The sequence below is a fragment of the Crotalus tigris genome, unplaced genomic scaffold, assembly GCF_016545835.1.
Source record: "Crotalus tigris isolate CLP2741 ecotype Arizona unplaced genomic scaffold, ASM1654583v1 scf7180000018081.1164505, whole genome shotgun sequence".
Lineage (NCBI taxonomy): Eukaryota > Metazoa > Chordata > Lepidosauria > Squamata > Viperidae > Crotalus > Crotalus tigris.
Window position 1 is genome coordinate 760,978 of NW_024096813.1, and position 25,199 is coordinate 786,176.

At 36.1% G+C, this 25,199-nt stretch overlaps 1 protein-coding gene and 1 long non-coding RNA gene across 4 annotated transcripts in view; both read left to right on the forward strand.

The window, feature by feature from the left end:
* The window catches only part of EPAS1 (endothelial PAS domain protein 1), a 107,446-nt gene that overhangs the window by 49,469 nt on the left and 32,778 nt on the right, over window positions 1–25,199 (forward strand). For all 3 annotated transcript variants that reach the window (XM_039347473.1, XM_039347474.1, XM_039347472.1), the window contains 3 exons: window positions 2,970–3,160; window positions 21,187–21,338; window positions 23,470–23,554. In XM_039347473.1, coding sequence (XP_039203407.1) covers window positions 2,970–3,160; window positions 21,187–21,338; window positions 23,470–23,554 — 428 coding nt within the window. The remainder of the gene's footprint in view (window positions 1–2,969; window positions 3,161–21,186; window positions 21,339–23,469; window positions 23,555–25,199) is intronic.
* LOC120309859 lies at window positions 9,906–19,930 on the forward strand. Its single transcript, XR_005557212.1, has 2 exons — window positions 9,906–14,658; window positions 15,548–19,930. It is a non-coding gene; the product is annotated as an uncharacterized LOC120309859 (long non-coding RNA).

Here is a 25,199-nt window from a genome sequence, read left to right on the forward strand (position 1 = left end):
CTTTCACTATACACAATTTATAGTTCCATCATCTTAAAAAGCTTGGTGCTAAAATTGGTTGACAAAATGCTCAGATTGTGGTGATACAATTTTTCATAGTTTTTTAATTGCTATCTATAAAATATGGAAAAGACCAAATGTTGGCCCTATCTCCTCTGCCAATGTCAAAATAGAGTATCAGAAAAACCACATTCACATAAAAGTTTGGGAGACTTTCAAAGGTTGCTCATCTCATTTTCGAAGATGTGTTTTTGTGCATCATAGATTTCTGTGTCACAATAAGGATTAGTAGAACAAAGATAAGGAATACTCTAATTTTTATGCTGTTGTCCAGCTCAAGCTGTTATATGAAGAGTCTTCTGGGTGTGCATGGAGCCATATCACTTTCCCTTTGTAATGGGATCAAGTAAATTTCTATTTCATCCTAATGAGAAAGCTTTGTTTACAAGTTTCCAATAAGAATATTAAAAAGTTTCAAATCATGAGTATATAACCTAATTTGAATGGGAAATTATAATTAAAAAGGTTTTAAATGAAATTTTTCATCTTGAAAGAGGAAGAAAAAGTACTATATGCTCATATACTGTTCATATGAAGCTAAGGTACAATAGTTTAAATACAATCTGTCTAATATGAAGGTCATTATTTCTATTATTTAGAAATAGAAAATGTTTATGTGTCCTAGAAATTTCTTATATTTCTTATGCCTTATGCAAGGCATAATAATACATTTGGGCTTCTGATTTCCAATAGCTTAACAGTTGTAAGCAAATGTAAATGCTGTGTGTGTTTGTGTAATTAGAATTCTCAAGAAACTTGCTGCTTCCAAGTATATGCCAGTATGGGTATGTTTTATATATATAAATTGTATTCATCTTGAGCATAACTAATTTAACTTGGAAAAGTGGGGCTTTCAAAATATACCTTTGCACTGGGAAACAGTTGTATTATCTGAGATGATGAAAGTTGCATTTCTGGTATTTCAGGTTTGTTTGTTTTTTTGAATGCTCAAATTTAAAAGCAGTTTTAGGTGTGTGTCCACTGAGCCGTATGCTTTTCTTCCTAGGTCAGCATGGCAGATTCCAGCCTACTACTGTACTCACAAGTTTATAATTTTCTGCACAAACACCTTCAGCAGGTGCATATCATGGACCACTAGCCACATGTCCATGGTGAGACAGTGGTTAGAATGCAGTATTGCAGGCAAATTCTGCTGACTGCCAGCAGTTCAATTCTCACTGGCTCAGGGTTGACTCACCTTTCCATCCTTCTGAGGTCGGTAAAATGAGGACCCAGATTGTTGGGGGCAATATGTTGACTCTGTAAACCACTTAGAGAGAGCTGTAAAGCATTGTGAAGTGGTATATAAGTCTGCTATTGCTATTGCCATTTGAAATTTTAAATATTGGATAGTGATATTTATTTTGGAGGTCTTATCAAGTTCTGTTGCACAAGTGCATGGAACTACAGGCAAATGTTCAGTAACTGTTGCAGCAAAACTGGTGAATACTAGTGCACAATACTGCTATTTCTGGTTTACATGGCCAATTAAATCTTTTCATTGTTTGCAAAGTTTTAATTCCCTAGAAGCATTTTAACTGTAATATAGTTATGATGCCTTTTTTGAGCAAAGAAAGATTGAATGACTTTGCTGTAAGTCATTGGATTTGTGGGCCAGTGAAAAATTTAAACACAAATAATGATAATAAACAGAGTGATTTGCAGTGATGAAATGTGGCCTTTATAATTAAGCAAAAATAGCTGAGATAAGAACTGGTTTAGCTACAAAATAGTATTGCTTAATGTATCCTTTTAGCAGCCAATGTTTTCCCTGTGTTGTTATCTTTCATGTTTGTAAGTTCAAACATACATTCATATCTTAAGCCTGCTTCGAATCATTGAAAAGAACAGACTTTTTTAAAAAAAATAGTTATTTCTGAATAAAGACAGAATGTTAATGTACCACTTACTTAGTTGCATTGAGAGTTGTATAGCTTGATGACATAGAACATGTTTTGTTCAGAAAACTCCCCATAAGGTTCTTAGTATTATCAGTTCTCAGGGGTAGACATTCAGCTGTTTATTTCAACCCCCATCCAACTGAGTGATGCTGCCAAAGTTTTGTTCCTGCCTTTGGAAGCCATTTAGGTTTGGATGGGGAAGAACAGACTTAATCTCATCCCTAGCAAGACCAAGTGGCTATGAGTACATGGACTTTCCAGATTAAGGAACTTTAATTTCTAGTTCTACATAGGATGGCAGTTCCCCAGGTAGAACTGATATACAAGACTGGACTGTCAACCTGTGTTTCAAGACTGGGTGGGAGCTGTGACGAGGAAGGCATTTGCACAGATTTACCAGTTACGTCCAGTCCTTGAAAGGAAAACCCTTCTCACAGTGACTGATGTTAGTGTTGTGTCATATGTAGATCATTGCAATATGCTCTGTTTGACAACAACAATGGTGACTCACTTAATAACCATTGTAAAAATGGTTTAAAATTGAATCCAATCACAGGCTGACTTGACTTTCAACTGCAATGACTTACCACCAAAATTCTGGATTCAACTGTGGTTGTAATAGCAGTATTCCAGTATTTGAGGAGCTGCCACAAAGAAGAGAGGGTCAATTTATTTCCCAAAGCACCAGAAGGCAAGACAAGAAACAATGGATGGAAACTAATCAAGGAGAGAAGCAACCTGGAATTAAGGAGAAACTTCCTAACAGCGAGGGCAGCCAATGGAATAGCTTGCCTTCAGAAGTTGTAGGTGCTTCATTACTGTAGGTTTTTAAGTAAACACTGGACGGTCTGAAATGGTATAGGGTCTCCTGATTGTGCAGTGGGTTTGACTAGAAGACCTCCAAGGTTCCTTCCAGCTTTATTTTGATTGATTGATTGATTGATTCAAGGACTACCTATATATAAATGTGAATATAACCTGCTTCTCTTTTTTCCTTTCTTGTCATAGGAGCAGTTCTGAAAGAAGGAAAGAGAAATCAAGGGATGCAGCAAGGTGTAGAAGAAGCAAAGAAACTGAAGTATTCTATGAGTTGGCCCATGAGCTACCATTGCCACACAACATTAGCTCACATCTGGACAAAGCATCTATTATGAGGCTTGCAATCAGTTTCCTACGGACACACAAGCTGTTATCTTCAGGTAAGAAAAAAAAATCTTTCAACCATGATCAATTCCATTGTATTATCTGATGACCCAGCAGCTCATCTTGTTTTCCATTTAAAGAGGATAGCCTGATCCTAGGAAATTCCAATTTAATAAACTTAACTCATTTTCTCCTGCATGAGCTACAAGCTCATCAAAGAGTTTTCTGAAGTCATTATTTCCCATTGCAATCATTTTCACAGAAGCTTCAGATAGGTAGCTTTACTTTTTACTCTCCTAAGAAATATAAAATGTTACTTTCTATTGTGAATAACAGAAGATGTCCCATAACATGATTGCTGAGGTACTTTTTGTGATGGAAACATTTTGCTCAATTGAGTTTTTCCTCCTAAAAGCCCTTTGTCTGTGCCTCTGCTTTGTAGAACATTGTAGGAAGAAAGCTGTGCTGGTTTACAGTAGCCAAAAATAAGGGATCTGGTGGCAGCTTTTCAGACTAAAAGGCTTAATAAAAAAAAATTAGTATGAAAAGGTACCAGCAGATTTCTGCTGATTTTTGTCATGCGCAAGTGAAATTAGATTTCCTCAATCCAGTTTTCCAGATGTTTTACACCAAAATTTTAATCAAGCAGGAGCAATATAAGCAATCTGTGCAGCATGTAAATTTGGTCTTTAATTCAAATCTTCATTTAGCCAATTTGGCTGGATAGATTTTGACAAATATTCCTATTCAGATCAATTTAGATACCATTTTAAATATATCTTTGAATCCACTCTTTTCTTCCTTTCATCAAACAAGCTGGGGAATTAAGAAGGGATGTGTCTAGTAATTTGTTCCTTGCTATTTTTTTGCTTAAACACCATCTTCTCTGTGCTACTTATATCGAAACTAGCTATAGTGTGGGTAGCTATGGATCCACCATAATGTGGATGGCTTGTCAATAGAAAACAGTAGAGGAAAAGGATTAATTTGATATTTTCATTATTGTCTGATGTTCAAATTGGGAAATCTTTAGACTAGGGTTTAAGATTCATTTAAAACAACTGCCCTTCTTGTTTCCCTAAGGAAAACTGAAGTATTGTCAGTGAATTACTGTCTACATAAGTCCCAAGCTCTTTGGAAGAAAAAAAAGGGGGTCATAAATGTGATAAATAAAATAAGCATATTGTCTAAGTTGGGTAAGCAAATCAATTCATTATTTTACCACACAAGTAAGGAGTAAATATGTAAAATGAAACCTGAAAATTTTAAATTAAAATGATTTTGAGCCTTCAGAGTTTCTAATCCTAATTAAAACACTAGAGATTATATATTACAACAGTTCAGTAAAGGAATAAAGATACTTCAATTGGATGTGGAAAAATTATTCTACATAATTATATTTATAAGCAGCTATAGTAATTCAAATGCTTCATTTAAATGGGATACATATATACAATAATATAATGATACAATAATACAACAATAAACATTCTGTCTCTCATGGACTATTTTAATAACTATTGGTCATTATAACTCTGGTCTGGACAAAATGTATGACTGCTTGCGTGAGAGGATTTTTTTATCTTTCCCTTCACTAGCTGGAATGCTAAATAGGGAAAAAAACTGTTTTCAGTTCAACAAAGTTCTGTGAACTGAAATATATATTTTCATAGAAAGAATACAGTAGTGTATCCATTTTTCTTTTAACAATTCAATTTTGAAATTTAATGTTCACATTATGTTTGAATGATGCTTTTATATGTGTACCATAAATGCCGGCGTAGAAGGCGACCCAGCGTATAAGACGACCCCCGTCTTTATAGCCGGGCCGCATTCCTAGAATGTCATCTTATACACCGGAAACTACCAGTATTTCCGGCGTATAAGACGACTCGGCGTATAAGACGACCCCCGTCTTTGGCGCCGATTTCAGAGCTCGCGGAAGTCGCCTTATACGCCGGCATTTACGGTATTTATAATATTTATATATTTATCGTATTTATTTTTTTATTTGCTTGTCTCAAACTATATCACTCAATATGGCCTCAATGCTCTGTGCCATAACATCTGGCCTAACTGTGTTATATATAATGGATTTAAGATGAAAAAAATAAAATAAACGGGGACCAGTTACAGGGAGAGATAGTGAGCTTCCATTCACTGGATATATTTAGCAAAGCTAGTCACAATCTGTTCAGAATGGTTTCATTTGAATTTTTGCTCTGAATAGACATTGGACTTGATGGTGTGAATAACTCTTTCCAACTCTCTGATTATATGAAAATACTTGAAACAGAAAAGTGGACCTTAATAAATCAGATTGTTTGATTATGTAAGCAAATAACAGTATTGTTCTAAGTAGCATCCTTTCACTGGAACAATTTGCTGTATCTCACAACTATCCATGTGTAATAAAAATCTGGTTGTGTGCTTGCTTTTCCCCAGGGGTTTGAATCGTTCCTTAAAGGTAGAGCCCTTACTTTTGTGTAGAAGATCCTGGGAAATTCATCAGGGACTGACATCTGTAATAGGAAAAGGCCCTTGTTTAAAGACTTGGTGAGCTATTCCAAGTTAGGGAAGATAACATTTTAAGCTAAAGTATAGAGGCCAAGAGCCATTATAAAACAAATTTCTTTTTCTTCCTGGCTATCTAGGAAGGAAATGGAGCCCAATACCATTATTTTGTTTTTGAACTGTTGCTTTGATAATGCTGGTCAGAAGAGGAAAGCACACTGGAACTTAGTAAGGCTACTGAACTTCCTCAGCCTGGATGGCTCTAGCTCTGTTGGGTTTCAGCTCCCAAAATTCTTAGCTATTGCCCATGCTGGCTGAGAATTCTAGGGCTTGAAATTTAGTATTTCTGAAGGGCACTAGCTTGGAGAAGGTGGTTTTAGACTGCAAATGTAAAAGACTCCATACTGGAGTTGCCCCAGATAAAACTCAAAAATCAAAATTCATGAGCTAGCCATTATGCATAAGGTATTTTATGGAACAGAAAGTAAAAAAATAGTCTACTGATTAAATCTTCGTGAGTTCCTCCTTGCTGCTAGTGTGGTCTGCAGAGATAGCTGTGTTGCATATCTGGAGTTAAAAATCTGTGATTTCTATTGAATGTCAGCATTTAACAAACAAGGTTGAATTCTATATTTTTCATTTCCTCCATTCTTGAAAGAATCATTTATGCCAGGTACTTAAAAGGAAAACTCCTAATTGTCGGAAGTAGTGTTCTTTGCCTTGAATTTAAATGGGTTAACATTTTGAATCAAAGGATTGTATCATTGTTTTGGCAAAGTGCTCTCATGTATCAAGTAGAGGGGGGAGGGGAAGTTAAACAGTTTGGATTACAACAATAACGAGGAGGGGAAGTTAAACAGTTTGGATTACAACAATAACGAAATGAGTGCTGCATACTTTCCTTTTCTTCTGGGGCATGTTCTTTTTCAAAGTTTGTCCTTTGCTCATTCTCAGTTAAGCGTCTCAGTTATATTTTCCAGCACAAACTGTGTTTACAACTTGGATAATAACACTTCAGAATTTGTAATCTTATTTTTAACAAAAAAATAAAAAAGATAGTTCTCCTATCAGTAGAACATAACGTTTCTATCAGTGCAACATAATATTTTATTCATTAAAGAGGTGAAGGCCATTACTATGTCCAGAGTTTAATTTCTCTTTAAGTGTCACATATTATGACCACTTATCTAAATCAGAGATTGGTAACATAGGATCCTCTATATACTTAATATTCTAAGAAATAAATAGACCTAAACACGTATCACTTGATACAATGTTTTTATGGACATAAAGATGTATTCATTAACTAATGAAGAATATCAACTGTTAATGGGAAAAATGGCTGTCTAAATGCTATTATGAAAGAATATCATTAAATGTTAATAGAAGGTACTGGAAATTACTGAACCAATTAAAATAAATGAGAGACGTCAGTCTTTTCTTAGACTTGGTGTTTTCATTAGTAAGTAAATCTTTCATTAAAAAAAAATCCCAAAGTTTAAGAAACAGAAACTTTAAAAAAAAAAGGCTTTAGGCTAAAGAAGTGAATAAAATGATTTTAACAGACTAACAGAGTTGGAAGGGACCTTGGAGGTCTTCTAGTCCAAAGGAAACCCTACCATTTCAAACACATGGCTGTCCAATCTCTTCTTAAAAACTTCCAGTGTTGGAATATTCACAATTTCCGGAGGCAGGTTCCGCTGATTAATTGTTCTAACTGTCAGAAAATTTCTACTTATTTCAAGGTTGCTTCTCTTTTTGATTAGTTTCCATCCATTGCTTTTTGTCCTCAGGTGCTTTGGAGAATAGGTTGACTCCCTCATCTTTGTGGCAGTCCCTCAGATACTGGAACACTGATATCATGTCACCCCCTAGTCCTTCTCTTCATTAGACTAGACATTCCCAATTCCAGCAACCGTTTTTTATATGTTTTAGCCTCCAGTTCCCTAATAACCTTTGTTGCTCTCCTCTCCATTCTTTCTTAAATGATTAAATAATATCAGGACATTCTTTTAGTGTTTATAAAGGATATGGTTAGAATACTTGTGTTTGGGTGTGAATGGAGAGTTAGCCACATAGCGCAATAAAGGTGATTTGGCATTTATAATTGTTGGGGGGGGTATGATCCACCATGCTAGCAATCTGCTACAAATTAACTTGAAGAAATAATGCTTTCTTTCAAAATGAAAGAATTGCAAAACTGTCTCTGGTTTCCCTTCTCTTCAATAAGATTAGTGGATAATAACATACCCCTCCTCCCCAATTGCTCTTAAATTGGTCAGGATGATTCTTTGAGACTGTAATTAAAAATACTGTGAAATCCAGAAGGATTGCAGTTGGTACGGAGCTGGATTGCTATTATTCCATTCATCCCATTATCTAGCATTTTTGATGCCAGAGAGCTTGTTGAGTTTGAGTTCTTACATGTTAAAATGCTCTTTCTGCTTCATTTTTTTTCTCCTGGTAACTTTCAGTACTATTTATTTAGTAACACCATGAGTTTGTCATTTGAAGAATATGAGGAAAGGCAGAGTTTGAATCAAAGCGTGTATAAACCAAAATGAATGGTTAATGTTTCCTTCTTTCCTCCCTCCCTCCCTCCCTATGAGCAAAAAATACAAAACCATAGAATTTGCAGAAATTGTAGGAATTTAGAAATAGATTAAATTAATTTTCGTAATGGATCGAATCAAGGGGAATTCGTTTCTCAGACTTTTTGAATGTGAATCCCAGCATGTGAAATGTGAATATGATGGTAGCAATCTCTGACTCCACTTTGCTCTGGGTAAACTTAACAAAAATCTGGCTGTCAAATTATGAAGAGACTGATTGCTAAGCTGTAAACCCTAACCCTTGAAATTATGGAAACAGTGATTTAAATACATATTGGCCTTTTGTACAAAGGCCTCTATCCTAATAATAGTAAAAAAAAAAAAAAACACCTCATTCACTAAGTAATTAAAATGGCATCATCCCTATTCAATAGCAGGCAGGGGAGAAGAGGAAATTTAAATGCATCATCCTGTAAAAGATCTTTGCTCACTAGAATGTGGAACATAATGTCCCTTCACAATCTTTTACATGAAATAAGGAAGAGTTTTCAAGCTTAAACTTTAGCTTGTAATAAAGATTTGGAGGTTTAGAAGTATAACTATATTATACATAGAACTTTATTTCAGGAAAAAAATAAATGTAATTACAGTATTATTGGAAAATCTGCTATATCAGATATTAATTCCTTAGAAATAATTATATTAAAAAAGATAGTTTGCTTCTTCTCTGATCAAAATGAACATCAGGAAATCATTTCATATATATTGCTAACAACAACAACAATGATTAATTCTGAAATCCTCACGTTGTTTTTTTTTATTGAAAATTTTTTTAAAAGTTTTACAAATCAACCCTCACCCAATCCCTCCCAAACCCACCCCCCTCCCCCCTCCCCAAACTTCCCAGAACTGAATATAGGCTTATTTAAAATTTTAAAAAACCTTTTACAACTTATGAGATAATTAATAATAAGATATACATAACATAAACATTAAGAAAAAAAGTACTTAAAAAGAAATAAAAAAGAAAGGAAAGAGAGAAAGAAAAAGAAAAAGAAAGAAAGATAAAAAAATAAAAGAAAGAAAGAAAAAAAAGAAAAAAGAAAACAAAAGACGGAAAAAGAAAAGAGAAAACAATCTATACAAACTATGAAAAAGCTAAATGATATTTTTCCATATCCAAATTATGTTGTATAAAATTTGTCCATTTTTCCCATATAACAAAAAATTTCTCTTGAGATTGCTCCTTTAAGACAGCCGAAATCTTTGCCATTTCCGCCAAGTAAGAAACTTTATAGAACCACTCTTGTAAAGTAGGCAAAGATTCCTTCTTCCAATATTGTCCTACTAACAGCCTTGCGGCTGTAATCAAATTTAACATCAATATAACTTCCTTAGCATCACAATCAGTAACAATATCTAATAAAAATAATTGTGGGGTAAATTTAACCCTCCTTCTAAAGATTCTTTGGATATTCCACCATATCTTAATCCAAAAAGCTTTTATATTTTTACACGACCACCAAATATGGTAATAAGTAGCATCCAGACAACCACATCTCCAACATTTAGGCTGTAGATCAGGGTACATAATAGACATTTTTTGTGGATCAAGGTGCCATCTATAAAATATTTTGTAAAAATTCTCTCTTAAATTCTGCGCTTGTGTAAATTTAACATTCCTCACCCAGATAAGTTCCCAGGTATCCAATGGGATTGGTTCACCAATATTTTGTGCCCATTTAATCATACAATCTTTGATTAATTCAGATTCTGAATCCATTTCAACTAAAACCCCATAAACCCTCTTAATATGAGTTGGTCTTTGATCCCTTCGAAATCCTCACGTTTTTAAGAATACTAAAATGTATGCTTCACTAAAGCCACCTAAAGGTCTGAGTATGATCTTTTGTATCATTTCATAATAGGAAATGTTATTCCCATGTCTTAGAGTTCAAAAGAGTGCAGTATACCAAACCTTGCTTTATTCTGGTTCCTTCTTTACTTAGTAACCCATTTCCCTTTGATTTTTCACAGTAGGCAGCTGAACAAGAATGCTGGGAAGGAAACCTTCAGACTGGGGGTCTGGTGCCCCGGCTGAGATTACTATTGCAGGAAGCTAACTAAACAATAGCTGTAGAATATTGTTCCTATTTTCTTCTTGGTGTTCTTGGCTTGACTGGTATTCCTCCCTGAAATTCTTTATAGAGGTATCGCTCATTTAATCATGCAGTAACTGCCAGAAATCCAATAGATGCAGGCATTGAATTAGGCTACATGATTTACTTTATAGGACAATCCTTTCTTTGAAGATATCTTCTGTTCATCCAGCTACCTAATTCAAGTCTGGTTTAAACATAAATAATAAAGTGTAATTTGTGCATGAAGAAATTGCCAGTTCTTTAAATTTCATCACCAACACTTAGCATCTCAATGGAAGATTTAAGCAGAGAGGGAATATTATAGTGTGATGTACCATATTTTTGCTTATATTGTAATTATATCTACTTTTAAACAATCATGCCTTTTAATCTATTGTTTTAGTTATCAATTTGCTCTATTATGGGTGGTTAATTGGTAGCCATCTAAAGTAGCATGAACCTCTGGAGTTGTGGGCAAGGGTTTGTTCTTTAATGTATGAAGACCGAAAGTCCCAGTTGTAGAAAGACTAACTTGCAATTTTAATCTGAATAGCTTTGTTCAGATGTTCTTTTGGGACATGAACCAGTGGAGGTAGTGTGCATCTCTGAAGTCTGATCTCCTGCAACTCTAACAAAAAGTTAAGCTTCTAGAACTTGGTCAACCAAACAAATATATAAAATAAAATGAAATTCAAGTGACTTCTGACATTTTAGCCTTGGATAATGCAAATCAGCGTAGATAAGGCCTATGTTCATATGGCTTTGAGTTTACAAACCCTGGCCTGCAAGAGGCAATAGTAGACCTGAAAAGTCATATGGAGACTTCTTCAAGTTGAGCTGAACTCCTGTTGATTTAATGGAAATATTCATGAAGCTTTATTGGTATGCTATAGAAGTGGTTTACTAGTACTCTCTTTCAGGATGATTTTCCAGTTTGCCTGTCTAAAACGATAGCATTGGTTTTCTGAAGTGTTCTTCCATTTAAGAAATAATCAACTCTACTCAGCATTTTAGATTGTCCCAAATCAGCCAGACGATTAATTTGAGATAGTCTAGGAGAGAAGAAAGTGCTCTTTTTGGTTACTGACTACAGTTTTGACAATATGTTATAGAACAACAATAGAAAAGCAAGGAAACTTTGCTATTGATAAAATAGCTGCCCTGGTGAGTCACAAAACACCTTTTAATTAGAAAGCAAATTAGTGAGATTGCTCCCTGCTATTCCACATTAACTCCCCAGGATAGTGTCTACATTTTTTTTCTGGGCAGGTGTGCGTATCTCTTGTGGCTGACTCTCCCGTTTTTATTTTCTAAGAATGTATGTTGTCCCATGTGAAGCCTTGAGACATTCTTAAATAAATATGGTATTTTGTTTTGCAGCATATTTCCTTCCTTTTATATTTTTAACTTAAAAGCATCAAAGGAAATAAGTGAAGTCATGTTGCCTCAAGGGAGGTATCCACTGGCTCATTAGGGGCAGTGGGCACCACATTGCCTGTCTCTAATAGACAGCCCCAGAGAATGTTTCTCTTTACGGTTTAGGCTAAGCAAGCAAAGGTTATATTGATCATTTTTCTGAAGGATAATTTTTTATTTATTTATCAAACTTCTATGCCACCCATTTTGCCAAATGTTTAGCAACAAAGACTTGGGCTCTACTAACATTCATTTCTTTTTCCTTCTTTTGCTTTCCCCCCCTCCCCCTCTCTCTCTTCCTCCCTCCCTCCTTCCCTCTCTCAGCAGCTGGAGGAAACTCCCTCTGCCCTGTGGCTATTTATGGTAAAAGTAATGGGAAAAAATAGGAAACAGATAGGAAGCTGTTCCAGAAAAGTGAGTTGGGAGAGAAGATGTCTGAATTTAGCAGAGCCAAAGAGCTAGCATGGGCTACAGCTGATCCTGTTTATAATCAATATTAATTCTTGTCAGATATTGGATCAACTGGCATATAGTATTTCTAAGAAAATGCACAGGATTTTATAAATTATATGAATGAACAATTTAACTTGACCACTGCAAGGCTAAAAGCACATATTTGGCAATAAATCCACAGATGAACTGTGGGTTAATTCTGAGTAAAGATAACTGAGCTTAGAGGACAATTGAGGCTATATGTCAATGAATGAGAATGTGGATCAAAAAAATGAGAGGCCAGGTTTGTATATTCTCTTCTCATTCTTTTTCTTTTCAGTGTTTCATGCATCTAATATCAGGGTATAAAAACTCCACAAACTAATACTTGTAAGCTTAATTTCAGGTGCTATATAAGGTAAGTATTGTCTAATTTCCCAGCAAATCATAAAAAGGAAAACCATCTTGGAAAATCCATAATGTTCATCATACAGATTTTATTTTTACTTATTTATTAGATTTATTTGCTATCCATCTTGCCTGGGGTAGCTTAAAACATTAAAAGCTATAAAACTATAAACCATAAATATTTCTAAAACAATAAAATAGAATTACAATCAAAAGTAAAATTGCAGTTAAAAAATGGGGGGAGGGAGCAGGATGTACAAGGGTGAGGTGGGGTTTTCTCTTAATCCATCAACCACCTCCAGCATGATACTCCCCTGTTGGGGCCCTAAGCCAGCTGGCAAAGCCAGGTCTTCAGATTCTTATGGCGATCAGGAAGGTTCGGAGCAGATGTCACCTGGTGGAGGGGGGAGTTGTTCCAAAGGGCAGGAGCAGCCTCTTCTCCTGGACCCCACCAGCCAGAATTCTTTGACAGATGGGGCTCATAGCATGCCAGCATGGATGGAGCGGCTACTCCTATTCGGTGAGACTGTAACCTCCAGTAACCTGGACCCATGCCCTGTAGGGCTTTAAAGGAAATAAACAACACCTTGAATTGTATCTGGAAGCAAACTGGCAGTCAGTGGAACTCACAAAACAATGGTGTAACATGACCATTTTAGGGGCCCCAAGAACTGCCCACACCACTGCACGGTGCACCAGTTTCAACTTCCGAATGCTCTTCAAGGGCAGCCTCATGCGGAGTACATTACAGCAGTCCAAACATGAGATGACTAGGGCTTGAGTGCCTGACTGCAGGGATGTCTGATCCAGGAAAGGGTTCAACTGGCGCATAACACAGCTCTCCTATCTGCCACCTGCTCTTTGAGCAGATTTTATTAATTTTCCACAATTTACATACTTTTCTAAACAATTTGTGTAACAAGTTTAGTACTCTTTTAATGCATTTACTAGCATATCATTTTCCTACACCAATTAATGATTTATTCCCTACTTGAACTCTTTTATTTATTTCTTTTAAACACAGATATTTTGCCAATATTTCTATTTGTCAGTCTTACGGTTTAAAGCTTGGCCACAATTATTTTCATCATGAATAACATTGATCCACTCAGCATTCATAAGGCAATCTGTTCTTCCTCATTTTCCAATAGGAGAAAATAAAGAAATGTTTTATATCACACTGCATCCCTAACATGATTTTATTCAGCTTATGTGCAGTTGTTTAATAAAGATTTTTGTTTCAATAAAGAAGAGTTGTTTTCAGGAAGAGATGCAAGACTGCCATTTTCTGTGATTCATTTATAAAAAATCAAGGATAGAATAAACTTCTTTGAAGAGATGGGAAAGGTTGAGAGCAGAATCTGGAAGATGAGACAGGTAAATTCCCACCTAGGAAAATGGCTCACCTAAAAGCTTTGCAGAGCTTCACCTCTATAAATATAAGGATTGTCCTTTGAGCAAATCAAGGAATACCATAGCTGATCCCACAATAAATTGGCTTTAACAACTGATTGAGGGTTACTCTCTCACATCCACAATGCTTGTTTCTGTTATCCAGCAGTTTTGTGTCCTTGCACAAATGTCTCACTATTGCTCCTGGAGATGAGGAAGATGAAGTACCTTGGGAGGATCCAGGTACAGAACAAACTCAACATCATGGCAGCCCTTGTATCTGAACAAGACTATGGATCATAGGTTAATGGCCCATAGGAATGGAATTACTTTTGGAGCCTTTGAGGAAATGTCTTTAATCTTAACACACATTTTTTCTTGTAATTTTTGTGATGATTTTTACATTACTTCTCCATCTTTCCAGTATTTTAAAGAACTTTTCAGTCAAGAAGTATACCATCCATAATACAGCTTTATATTAGGATGGTGTCATTTAAATAAACTAAAATGCACACAAATAAATGTAGACACTTTTTCTAAAGTTGAGTTTCAGATTTGGATCTCATTTGAATCATTTACTTTTGGACAGAGAATCTGATTATTAACTCTTAGCTACATTCCAAGAAGTTGGCGTACAGGAAATGAACAAGCATCTGTGGAAACATGTTCTTCTCCTTTAGAACCATGTACATCCTGACAGTAAGAATCAATCAAAACTTGTTTACAAAGGTTATTTTTAGCATGAAGGAATATCTTCTCTGAATATTTCAGTAGACATTTTCCCCTAAGAAGACAAGACCTTGTTTATATATTGATTATTAGCACTCTCCATAACTGATAATTTTCCTTGTGAACAAGGCTTTAATTTTCAAATATAGCACAACTTTCCAGTATTAAGTCAAGTGATTTGTGTATTCCTACCCAAATATTATCATCAACACTGTAGCTGTGCTATGCCACACAGACATACACTGCAAGTTTTTTTTGTTCACTGTGTGATGGAAATAAAAAATTGTATCCATTCCAGTAGGTCCATGGATTTATTTATTCTTATTTTATTGTATGCTTTAATGTACTGTAAAAAAATTAAAATGAACAGTTAACACAGTGCAAAAAAGCTTATTATATTTAATTTAGAATATGAATGTCACTCAGCCCAGTTTTTTAATAGATAGTTAAATTTTGACTATGAAAAATAATATTGATATGACTTCCATTGCACCGAGACCCAGTTTGTAGATACGGTAGAAGCAGAATATATATCATTAATCTAAAATTTAAATCTGGGGTCTTAAAGTGTCAGTGTCTTTCTACTATTGAAAAGCAACTTTTTTGCTTTGCTTTCTCTACTTTTTTAATTTTTTCTTTCTTTTCTGTATTCTCTTTTTTATTTCTTATTTAGTTATCACTTGTCTTTTTATCTTTATGTTTGAATTGTTTTTATCTATAAAAATCTCTTTAAATATAATTAATAGTAATAAAAATAAATTAATATCACATCACAAACCAATGGATATTACACAAGAATGAGATACTAATAGGATACCACCCTAACATATATGTTCCCTTGTGTATTTTCTACTTCCAGGAGAACAAAGTTGCCACTGAAAAAGAAACTCTGATTTACTCGCACTTAAGATCATAAGAAGCATACTTTACCATTATTTCAAGCCCAACTTTGTTAAAGTGGGTGTTCCAACACTTTGTCCATGAGCATTTGCAAATAATTAATTATAAATAATTTTTGTAATAGTTTATTTAAAAATACTTTAGGCTTAAAATCTTCCAGAACATATACCAATATTGACATTAATTCAGATGTTTTAATGATAATGCATCTGGACAAAATCATGAATTCAGATCTTTTAATGGAATATATTACCATTTTGAGCAATGCATATTCCCCTTGTAATAAATTAGAATGATTTATAAGCTGATCTAAAGTATTAATGTCCCTGCTTGCCCATGACTACCAAATAAGGCTTATGCCCTGAGGCTTTCTAATTGTGGCCATAGTAGTTTTTTTTTACTTGATTGCTTATATGCCATAAAACATTTAGCCATAATATATGTCCAGTAAATAAAGCTGAAAATCAAGAAAGTTATAACGATAAACTTAATTTAGGTAATCTAGGATGGGATTGTCCAACCTTGGCAACTTCAGCTATGGATTTCAACTCCAGAATTCTTGGAGGATTCCATGGCTGGCTGGGAAACTCTTGAGAGTTGAAGTCCACAAGTCTTAAAGTTGCCAAGTTGGTCATCCCTGATCTAGCAGTTTGTCCTTTTCCTCAACCTTGAAATTATATTATGTTTTGCAACATTGATCTTTCCCTATGTAGGTAGGTATAATTTTTATACTTGCATTTATATTGATTTTGATCTGAGATAAGGATTTTTATTTATATATTAACAAATTTCCTTGAAATAATTATTTCTGATACAAGAATCCCAGCAAAGAGTAACATCCTAATTTTTTTTCACATTTTCATGGAAATATTAGAATTTATAAAAGATATATTAAACTTGCTGTAATTTAATTGGGTAGACTCATAAACTGTTGAATAATATCAAACACAAATATATTATCAGAATACCATAGACGTTTATTCTCGCTCCTAGCCTCTGTTATTCCTAAAATGTCCTGTTTGTCTGATAAGACAGGCTGAGATTTCTAACATTAAATTAAATGTAATAGGAGATAAAGGATATTCTTGGCTATCTCCATAGATATTCTTGACTTCCACAGAGTATCTTGAATAAAATAATGCAGATTCATGAATAAGCAAGTGCATAATTTGTAGGCAGAAAAGATCCCATGCCTGTTCTATGAATAGGTGTGCTTTTGTTTATTTTTATGCCCTCAAGTCATTGTTGATTCATAGCAACTGCTTGAGGGCTTTCCTGGCAAAATTTTGGAAGTGGTTTACCTTTGTTTCCTAGGGCTGAAAGAGTGACTGCCCAAGGTCACTCAGCTGGCTTTGTGCCTAAGGTGGGACTAAAACTCACAGTCTCCTGATTTCTTGCCTGATACCTTAATCACTACACCAAACTGGATCTCTCTATGGATAGTACACTGCCCCAAAGGTCCTTATGGCCCTAAGCCTGTTGTCCTTGTGGGAAGAGTTTAAGATGTGGCTGTTCTAGCAGTCCCTGAGTTAGTTTTCTGACTGTTCCCACAAAGTACCAGCTGTGGTATAATAATATATCTGATTTGTTCTTCCTAGCATGTTTGTTTTGCTTTTTTATAGTTTTAACTGTCTGCAAGCCTTTCAGTGACTAATGAATGGGCAGTCTTAAAAGTGGATTGACTGGCAATTTTGAAAAGGATTTCTGCCTGAATCAATGGCCTGACTTAGTTTAAAGTAAACTCCTGTGGTTCCCATTCACAGCTCTGTTTTATAAGAACTTCTATAGGCATGGCTTGGAGTTTCTCTGCAACTTCCATTTTCTATTATTCTGAACACATATATTCTTATGGCTACATCTCTAATACCAGACTGCAAACAGCAAACAAAAGAGCTTAATTTAGAAAATACCTTTCTCAGAAAAGGAGCCTATATTTGGCACTTGTTACAAAATGTCATTAGGAAATTATTTAAATACAACATAAGACAATATTCATTTTGCAGCCACAGTAAAATGGGTGGGTGAGCTAAAGTGTTTCCTTCTCTGCTCAAGTGTATTGAGGTTCAAGACAATGGTTCCAGTAGCTGCTTGAAATTCTCAGTCTATTTCATCATTTTTCCTGCTTCTCAAAGTCTTCCTTTTTGTTCTCGTAGGGCTGGCTGTAATAGAAGTAGAGGGAAGTAGCTGCCATATATGGGAGGTACAAATGAGAATCAGATTCACTTTTTTAACTTCTGCTCTCTGAAGCTAGATTCCAAAAGATGCTTCCATCCTGCTGCCTTGAGCAGGTTGGTTTGCATCCCTAATTACTTTTCACAATACATCACAGGTAGTCTTGCTGGGAAAGGTCTCTCTGCGAAAAGAAGAGTGAAGGCCAAAGAAAAGAGTGAAAAGGGCAGCTGTCCAGGATTATGCTGTGTATATGTGACACATGCTTATGCAGCCATTATCTATGGTTTGATATATTGAAACAGAGAATAAGCACAAGCCAGGGGCACAATGAGTCAGTGGCAGCAAACTGCTGCCATTAACCCTAACTGAATTTGCTGCCCTGGACTAGTGTTGAATTCAGAAAATATTATTGTCCTGTATTTGTGAAAGCACCACTATGTTCCTCCATCACATACATACAATCTTGGACCAGCCTTTAATATCTCTGAAATAATCTATTTATTTTATAAGGGGGTCTCCAGAGTGCTTCTGCATTTATTTACAAAAGGCACCAGCAATGTATATGTAGATGGTTTGCCATTATATGCAGGAACATATAAACTGCCCAGATGATTTTGGGGACCCAAAGTTCTGATATTGGTATGTTTGTCATTGAATATGTATCTCCCAGTCTCATGTGAGGAGTAAGAAGGGTACTAACATCTACCACACTCTCTCTCTAAGGCAGTTGTGCCACATACGGCAAGGTAAAAATACTATAGAGTCAAGTTCCATATCCTTATAACTTCATATTTGTGTCAATTTTGTGACATGGGTAGTTATATAAATTTGATAAATAAATAATTGGCAACAGAATGAACTAAATGGAAATTACAACAATTGGAGTGATCATATCCAGTGAGAGCATTTTTCTAGGAAAAAGAAAAAACAAGACAAAAGTAAGAAATGGAACAAAGAGTAGAGGAACATGGCAACTAGCTAAGGGTGAGAGATAATGTATGGAATAGGGATGACATTTACTCTGTACCCATATTTCTTTTCATAGCCAGATCTCTTCACTTACTTATCTACAAATAGGATGGATGGATCAATGAATACTATAGTATCTGTTTTTGCCCTCTAACATCCAAATCCTCCCTACATACACATACACCCATGGCATGTTATGCTTTGTTCCCCATATCATATAATTAACCTTAGCTATGGAAGTTTTGCACAGCAATGTTAGAGGTAACATGGACTGATGGCTCCCTCCTCCATGGATTCTGTCCACTAAATTCTTTTTTAAACCATGTGGGACATTGCATGTTGTGCTTTCTCTGTCTGAACTAACTAAATGAGAAGAAAGCCTCACATACTGCAACATTCATTCCATGTCAGTGAACTAATGCAATCCATTGAGGAAATTAATTTGTCTTCCCTTCATTCCCTGCACAAAAGTCTAACACATATAAAGGACAACTTTATTTGATTTTATCTTTGTGACAATGTTTTGAATTAAGTCAAATGAGACAGTGAGACTAAATGGCAAAAGATGACCAAATGAGCTTCAAGCACTGTAGAGGCAAGAATCTTACTCTCTATTAACTAGTTGAATGTTGGCACCTTCACCAACCAAATCGTATATTGATTCTTTTCTTTTTATTCTATTTTAAAAATACCCAAACATGCTGTTTTGAACACCCCATCTCCTTAACTTCAGCACATTTTGAGCTTTTTTTCTTGATGCCATTACTACAGCTATAAGGTACCTTCAGAACCATACTTTAGAATTTCCTTGATGATCTGAAAATGTACAAAATATTTATTTGTAAAATATTATATAAGTTAGTAGTTGTGTAAAAATACAATTCTCAATAACTCTTATATCTACCTTGCTGTTATGCCAATGTTGGTATCCCAATGTTGCAAAATAAGAGAGTAGAATTAAGGAACAAAAACAGTGGTGACCTTTAAGCCCCCTATTAAATTTGTCAGTGGTGATTCTTTGGAACAAAGTCTTCCTAGCTCATAATACTTGTTCCTCTGCATTTCTAGAATGCACTAAAAGAGAATCAGTTTGTTTGCTGCTGTAGCTAGAAAGTGTGTGAGAGAAGAAGGCAAGAAAAGGCAAAGTTAAGAAAAATAGAGACAAATATAAAAGAAAAGAAAGAAATAATAGCTGGCAAGATGAAAAAAGAGGAATGAAAATAACAATTAAAAATGGCAAGCTAAAAATGGAAAGTCGTGGTTGGCAAGGTGCAAAATCTCCTATTTTTCTTTTCTGTAATGATTCTGTATTGGGGTTACTATGGCTTAATATCTGGTTTACATGTATGGTACTGAAACATGGTACTATTATGTTTATTTAGTCCTGGTAAAATAGTAAGTAACTGCATCAACTTTGGGGAGGATTACATAGGGAGACTAGCATTATCCCAATTTTTTCCAATGGATAATGTTATTGATAATGTTCTTAATATGTATGTATTTTCCCAGCAACTATATCAGGCAAGATGTTTGCTTGAAGAAGGAGATTTCAATGCTGCTAACATCAAATGTTCTTGCTTTGACAACAGATGGAAATGCAGCCATTTTTCTCTATTAGAGTTAGTTGATGCTGGAAGGGGGAATGTGGATGAGAGTCCAGCTAGTCATAACAATAATAACTCAGCAGTGGGAACTCAAGGTCATTGGGCCCAGAATTGATAGAGTTTTGGTGGGCTTGAGAGCTGGGGAGAAAGCCTGCGCTTCAAGCTAACTGGGGAATGTGATTTATGACTATTTATTGGAGGAGGGAATTGTGCTTTGTTACTTTGTATCTAGGGGAGGGGAATTTAGTTTTTGGTTTTGACTATGTAGTGCCGATACTTTGTTTCTCGAATAAAAGATTCTTTAAGGTAAACAATGCCTCGAAGTTCTTTTGAAGAGTTTCATCTGTCAGAACTATGACAGGAGATCAAAGAGTTAGTTCCTTGACATTAACAGTTAGCATCTTAACAAAGTCCATCTGTTAAAAATCTGAAATTTACATTATATTGAGATTTAATTATCAAGGAATTTATAGGAATTACTTCCAAAATCATCTCCTTCTATAGTATATTAATTATCACATGTAATTTCTATAGAAATCCATTTAAATGCTATTTTGGTGATGTTCCTACACAATAGGTAGACAATTTCCTGTTTCTAGTGCTATCTTATATGTATTTAATAGAATATTTAATAGAATATACAATACATTCCACTGTCTTCTGTAGGATTTAAGGTTAACTAGGCATAAGATTCTAATTTACCATAACTTTAAATGACTGTGTTATTTTCTGATTAAATTATATATATATTTATTACATATAGGGATTTTCAGTAAAATTTGGTTGTTAATTGCTTACTATTTTTCCCATTTTACTTCCTTTCAACTCTGTTTCCCACACCCCATGCCTGCAGTCTGCAGCCACAATGAGAGAGAAATTGAAACAGATCAACAGCTGGATAACTTGTACCTGAAAGCTTTAGAGGGTTTTATCACTGTCATCACACAGGATGGAGACATGATCTTTTTGTCTGAAAACATCAGCAAATATATGGGTTTGACACAGGTAAGAGTATTGTCTATTCACTTCTCATAGCAAGCTGGATATGATTCTCTGCTCCTCACATTCTGTTCATGGTAAAGAATTTTTTTAAAAAAAATAAGATTGAAAAGATATTTTCTATATATCTCAGAGAGATATTGATTCTGGTGTCCCTGCAGTATTGCACCATGAAGAGACCAATGCATTTGCTGTAGGATTAGAGACATAGGGAGATGTTCTGAAGCCGTAAAAGTTCTATGTATACAACTGTGTAGTGGGGAAGAATAGGGATACGTATGCATATATCTGTCCAATAAATCGTACCATCAGTTTGGACAAAGGATGTGAGATATTTTGTGCAGGTGGGATTCAGCCATGCATCCTCCTTCTGGCTTGTATCTTTTCATTTCACATTGATGGTTTATTTTGATTTCCATTATTGTCTACAGTTCAACTAAAGACTTGGGTGAGTTTGAAACTATAATTAAGGACAGGTCTGTACAACACAGTTCACAGGATGATCAACCCTGGTCTACAGATGGTGCTGTTAAAAGCCAAGTTGTAGCAGTGCTCCTCATTCATGACTTTATCATGGGTGAAGCAGTCAGTGCGGCATATGTAAATGAGACAAGGGTGGGCTTGAAGAGAAGTGTCTTTTTCTCTGAGGTATGCCAAATGGGTTTCAAGTTTAGAACTAGCTGTGATCCATGAGTAGAGAGGATGGTGTGGCAGTTGTCATTCAGGAAGCCCTAGTGTTTTTCAGAGGCTTTGCATTGCAGATAACTGGATATTAATCCCCATCATAGAAGTTGAGATCTAGGGAACAGTTGGATCTGTTGCTCCTTTCTGGATTTTCTGGTATGCAACAGCTTCATTGTTTGAGGTGCTCAACTCTGATGTTGAGATGTCCATGGAGTCTTCAAGTTTGATAACTTGATAAATTTCCTTAATGTGGCATTAACAGAGGAATTCACATAATTACTATGACTACCATAGACTGACCCAAGTTACTGAAAGCCCAATGCACAGAGGTAATAATATGCTAGATCTGCTTTTTATATCAGGACAGTTACAACATAATTTGAAGGTGGAGAACATTAGCATCAGTCCTTTGTCAGAATCAGATGACCCTCTGGTTGTTTGTTAGCTAACTGGGGCTGTCCCTTCCTCTAGCAGGAAGGAAGGCACTATTTGATCAGACTGTCCCAGGTAACTAATGGACCAGATTCATGTTTTACTTGGAGTTCAGTTGAGGCATTGAGCTCCATATGGAATGGGAGTACCATGGAAGTTGGGACCAGATTACTTCTATGTGGGCTTTCCCTGTTTGCCGATCTCATAGAGCTCCTTGATTTTCTAAGGAGTTTTGAAAGAGCATCATTGAAGAAAGATGATGAGTAGACAAGTTCCCAATAAGAAGCTTGCTGCTGACGGTTGCTGTTAAATAGCACAGTGGTGATATAATTCAGTTATGGATACTTGTGCCTTTGCTTCTAGAAGAAACCCTATGCTCAATGCTCCAAAGCTTCTGATGCATCCTCAAACTTTAAAATTCTGCCAGGATTTGGTCCCATATCATCTGTTTTCTCTCACATCTGCTCCTGCTGAATCAGCCTCAAGTGGTTGATTATTTAACTTGCTGGATCAGAATTCTCAGCATTGATGTTTTCAAGTTAGAGGAAACAGTAACAGTTACCTGGGCAATTTTTGACTGCCTTCAAAGGAAATTTCTAAGGAAATTGGTAGGATCCTCATAACTGTTAGTCTGTTTACCTGGTTGATTAAGGCCTGCCGAGAAACGATATGAGGTTGGACCATGCAGTGGTACATGTTTCCTGTCCTAAGAATCCCTTCTCATGGTCATCTATACTTTTTTCATTGCACATGTGGATCACTGCAATGTGTTCTACATGGGGCTACATCTTTATCATATGGCTTTTATGGCATTCTCTTATGTGGTTTTCATGTGTGTGTTTGAGAATAGATGAAATTTTTGTATGTCTGCCTGTCTGACTGTCTATCTATCTCACACATTGCACAGGTAAATTCATTTTGTAATTTTTTATTTCTTCCCTTTTTCTCAGTTGATTTTATTCTATCTTTTCTGCCAACAAGATGGAAATACCATTCTTGGTTTTTCCCCCCATTTTTCTAGGTGGAATTGACTGGCCACAGCATTTTTGATTTCACTCACCCATGTGATCATGAAGAAATTCGGGAAAATCTAAGTTTGAAAAATGGTAAATAATTTTTAAAACTGTACTTGGAGCATTTATTTTAACCTGAAGTTTGAGTTTTCAGAATTGCATTACATGTACACATCATTTATGAGCAAATAATCCCTGGACCAAGGTTGGTGGTGCAGTCAGGGACTTCTATTTTTTACTTTGTGTTAGTGTGGGCATATCCTCATCCTTTTACTCCTCTAGTTCTTTCTTCTAGGTCAATACAGGATTTTAAGGATAATCCAGCCTTTTTAAACTGGGATGTCTCCCCTGTACCTACCAGGTTTCTGGGCTGATCTCTGGCATGGGGACCTGGCTTGGAAAGATGGACCAACTGAAATAGTAGGCGACTGTATTCAAAAGAATCCTGAATTATGGCAGTTAAATTGTGTAGAGATGTATCTGTGCCATGAAGCATCTTGGTGATGGTATACCAGCCCCATTACCAGTCAGCTATTATTCAGGATTCTTCTGTTTTCCTTGTTACCTTCTGGGAGGAGGCTTCGTGGTATCCGTAGCAGAACATCCAGATTCAGCCATAGTTTCATTCCATACAGCATTAACCTTGTGAACTCTCAAGCTTCCTCCTTCCGTTATATATTCAAGATGGACAGTATTTAATATTTATTTGCTACGTATATGTAGGGGTGTGGGTCTATACATATGTTGTTCATAGTATGTTTAGGTGTGTGTCATGTATATGTTTCACTTGAGAGCGGGCAACTAAATTTCATTTTTGATGTGTGCCATTGTGCCCACAGTAAAAAAATGACAATATCCAGCCGTGAGGGTCTGGATGGGGGTTAACAGACTCAGGCTCAATCCTGACAAGACCGAGTGGCTTTGGATGTTGCCTCCCAAGGACCATGTCAACTGTTCAGTGTTGACTTTTGCGGGGGGAAATATACCCCCTTTGGAGTGGGTTCGCAACTTGGGTGTCCTCCTTGATCCACAGCTGAATTTGGAATATCATTTGACGGCTATGGCTGGGAAGACCTTTGCACAAGTTCGTCTGTTGCACCAGTTGCGACCCTACCTGGACCGGGAGGCTCTCCTTACAGTCACTCATGCCCTTGTCCCCTCACGTCTGGACTACTGCAACGCTCTCTACATGGGCTACCCTTGAAAAGTATTCGGAGACTACAGTTGGTCCAGAATGCAGCGGCACGAGTGATAGTGGGTGCTCCTCGGTACACCCATGTTACACCTATCCTCCGTGATCTGCACTGGTTGCCTATTGGTCTCCAGGTCCAATTCAAGGTGTTGGTTATTACCTTTAAAGCCCTATATGGCTCAGGGCCAGGCTATTTGCGAGACCGCCTACTACCTCATAGTTCCCTTCGTCTGGTTAGATCCCACAGGCTGGGCCTCCTTCAGATCCCGTTGGCCAAGCAGTGCCATTTGGCGGGGCCGCGGAGGAGGGCTTTCTCTGTGATGGCGCCCACCTCTTGGAACCAGCTCCCCCCGGAGATTAGGACCGCTCCCACCCTGTTGGTTTTCTGTAAGCTGCTTAAGACCTGGCTTTTCCGGCAGGCCTGGGGTTTATAAAATCTGACCCCTGGATGACTGTTCTTGTACTGTTTGTTTTGTTATGTTTTATGTCTTTTTATTGTTAGCCGCCCAGAGTCCTCGGGAGTGGGGCGGCTTATAAATTTAAAAA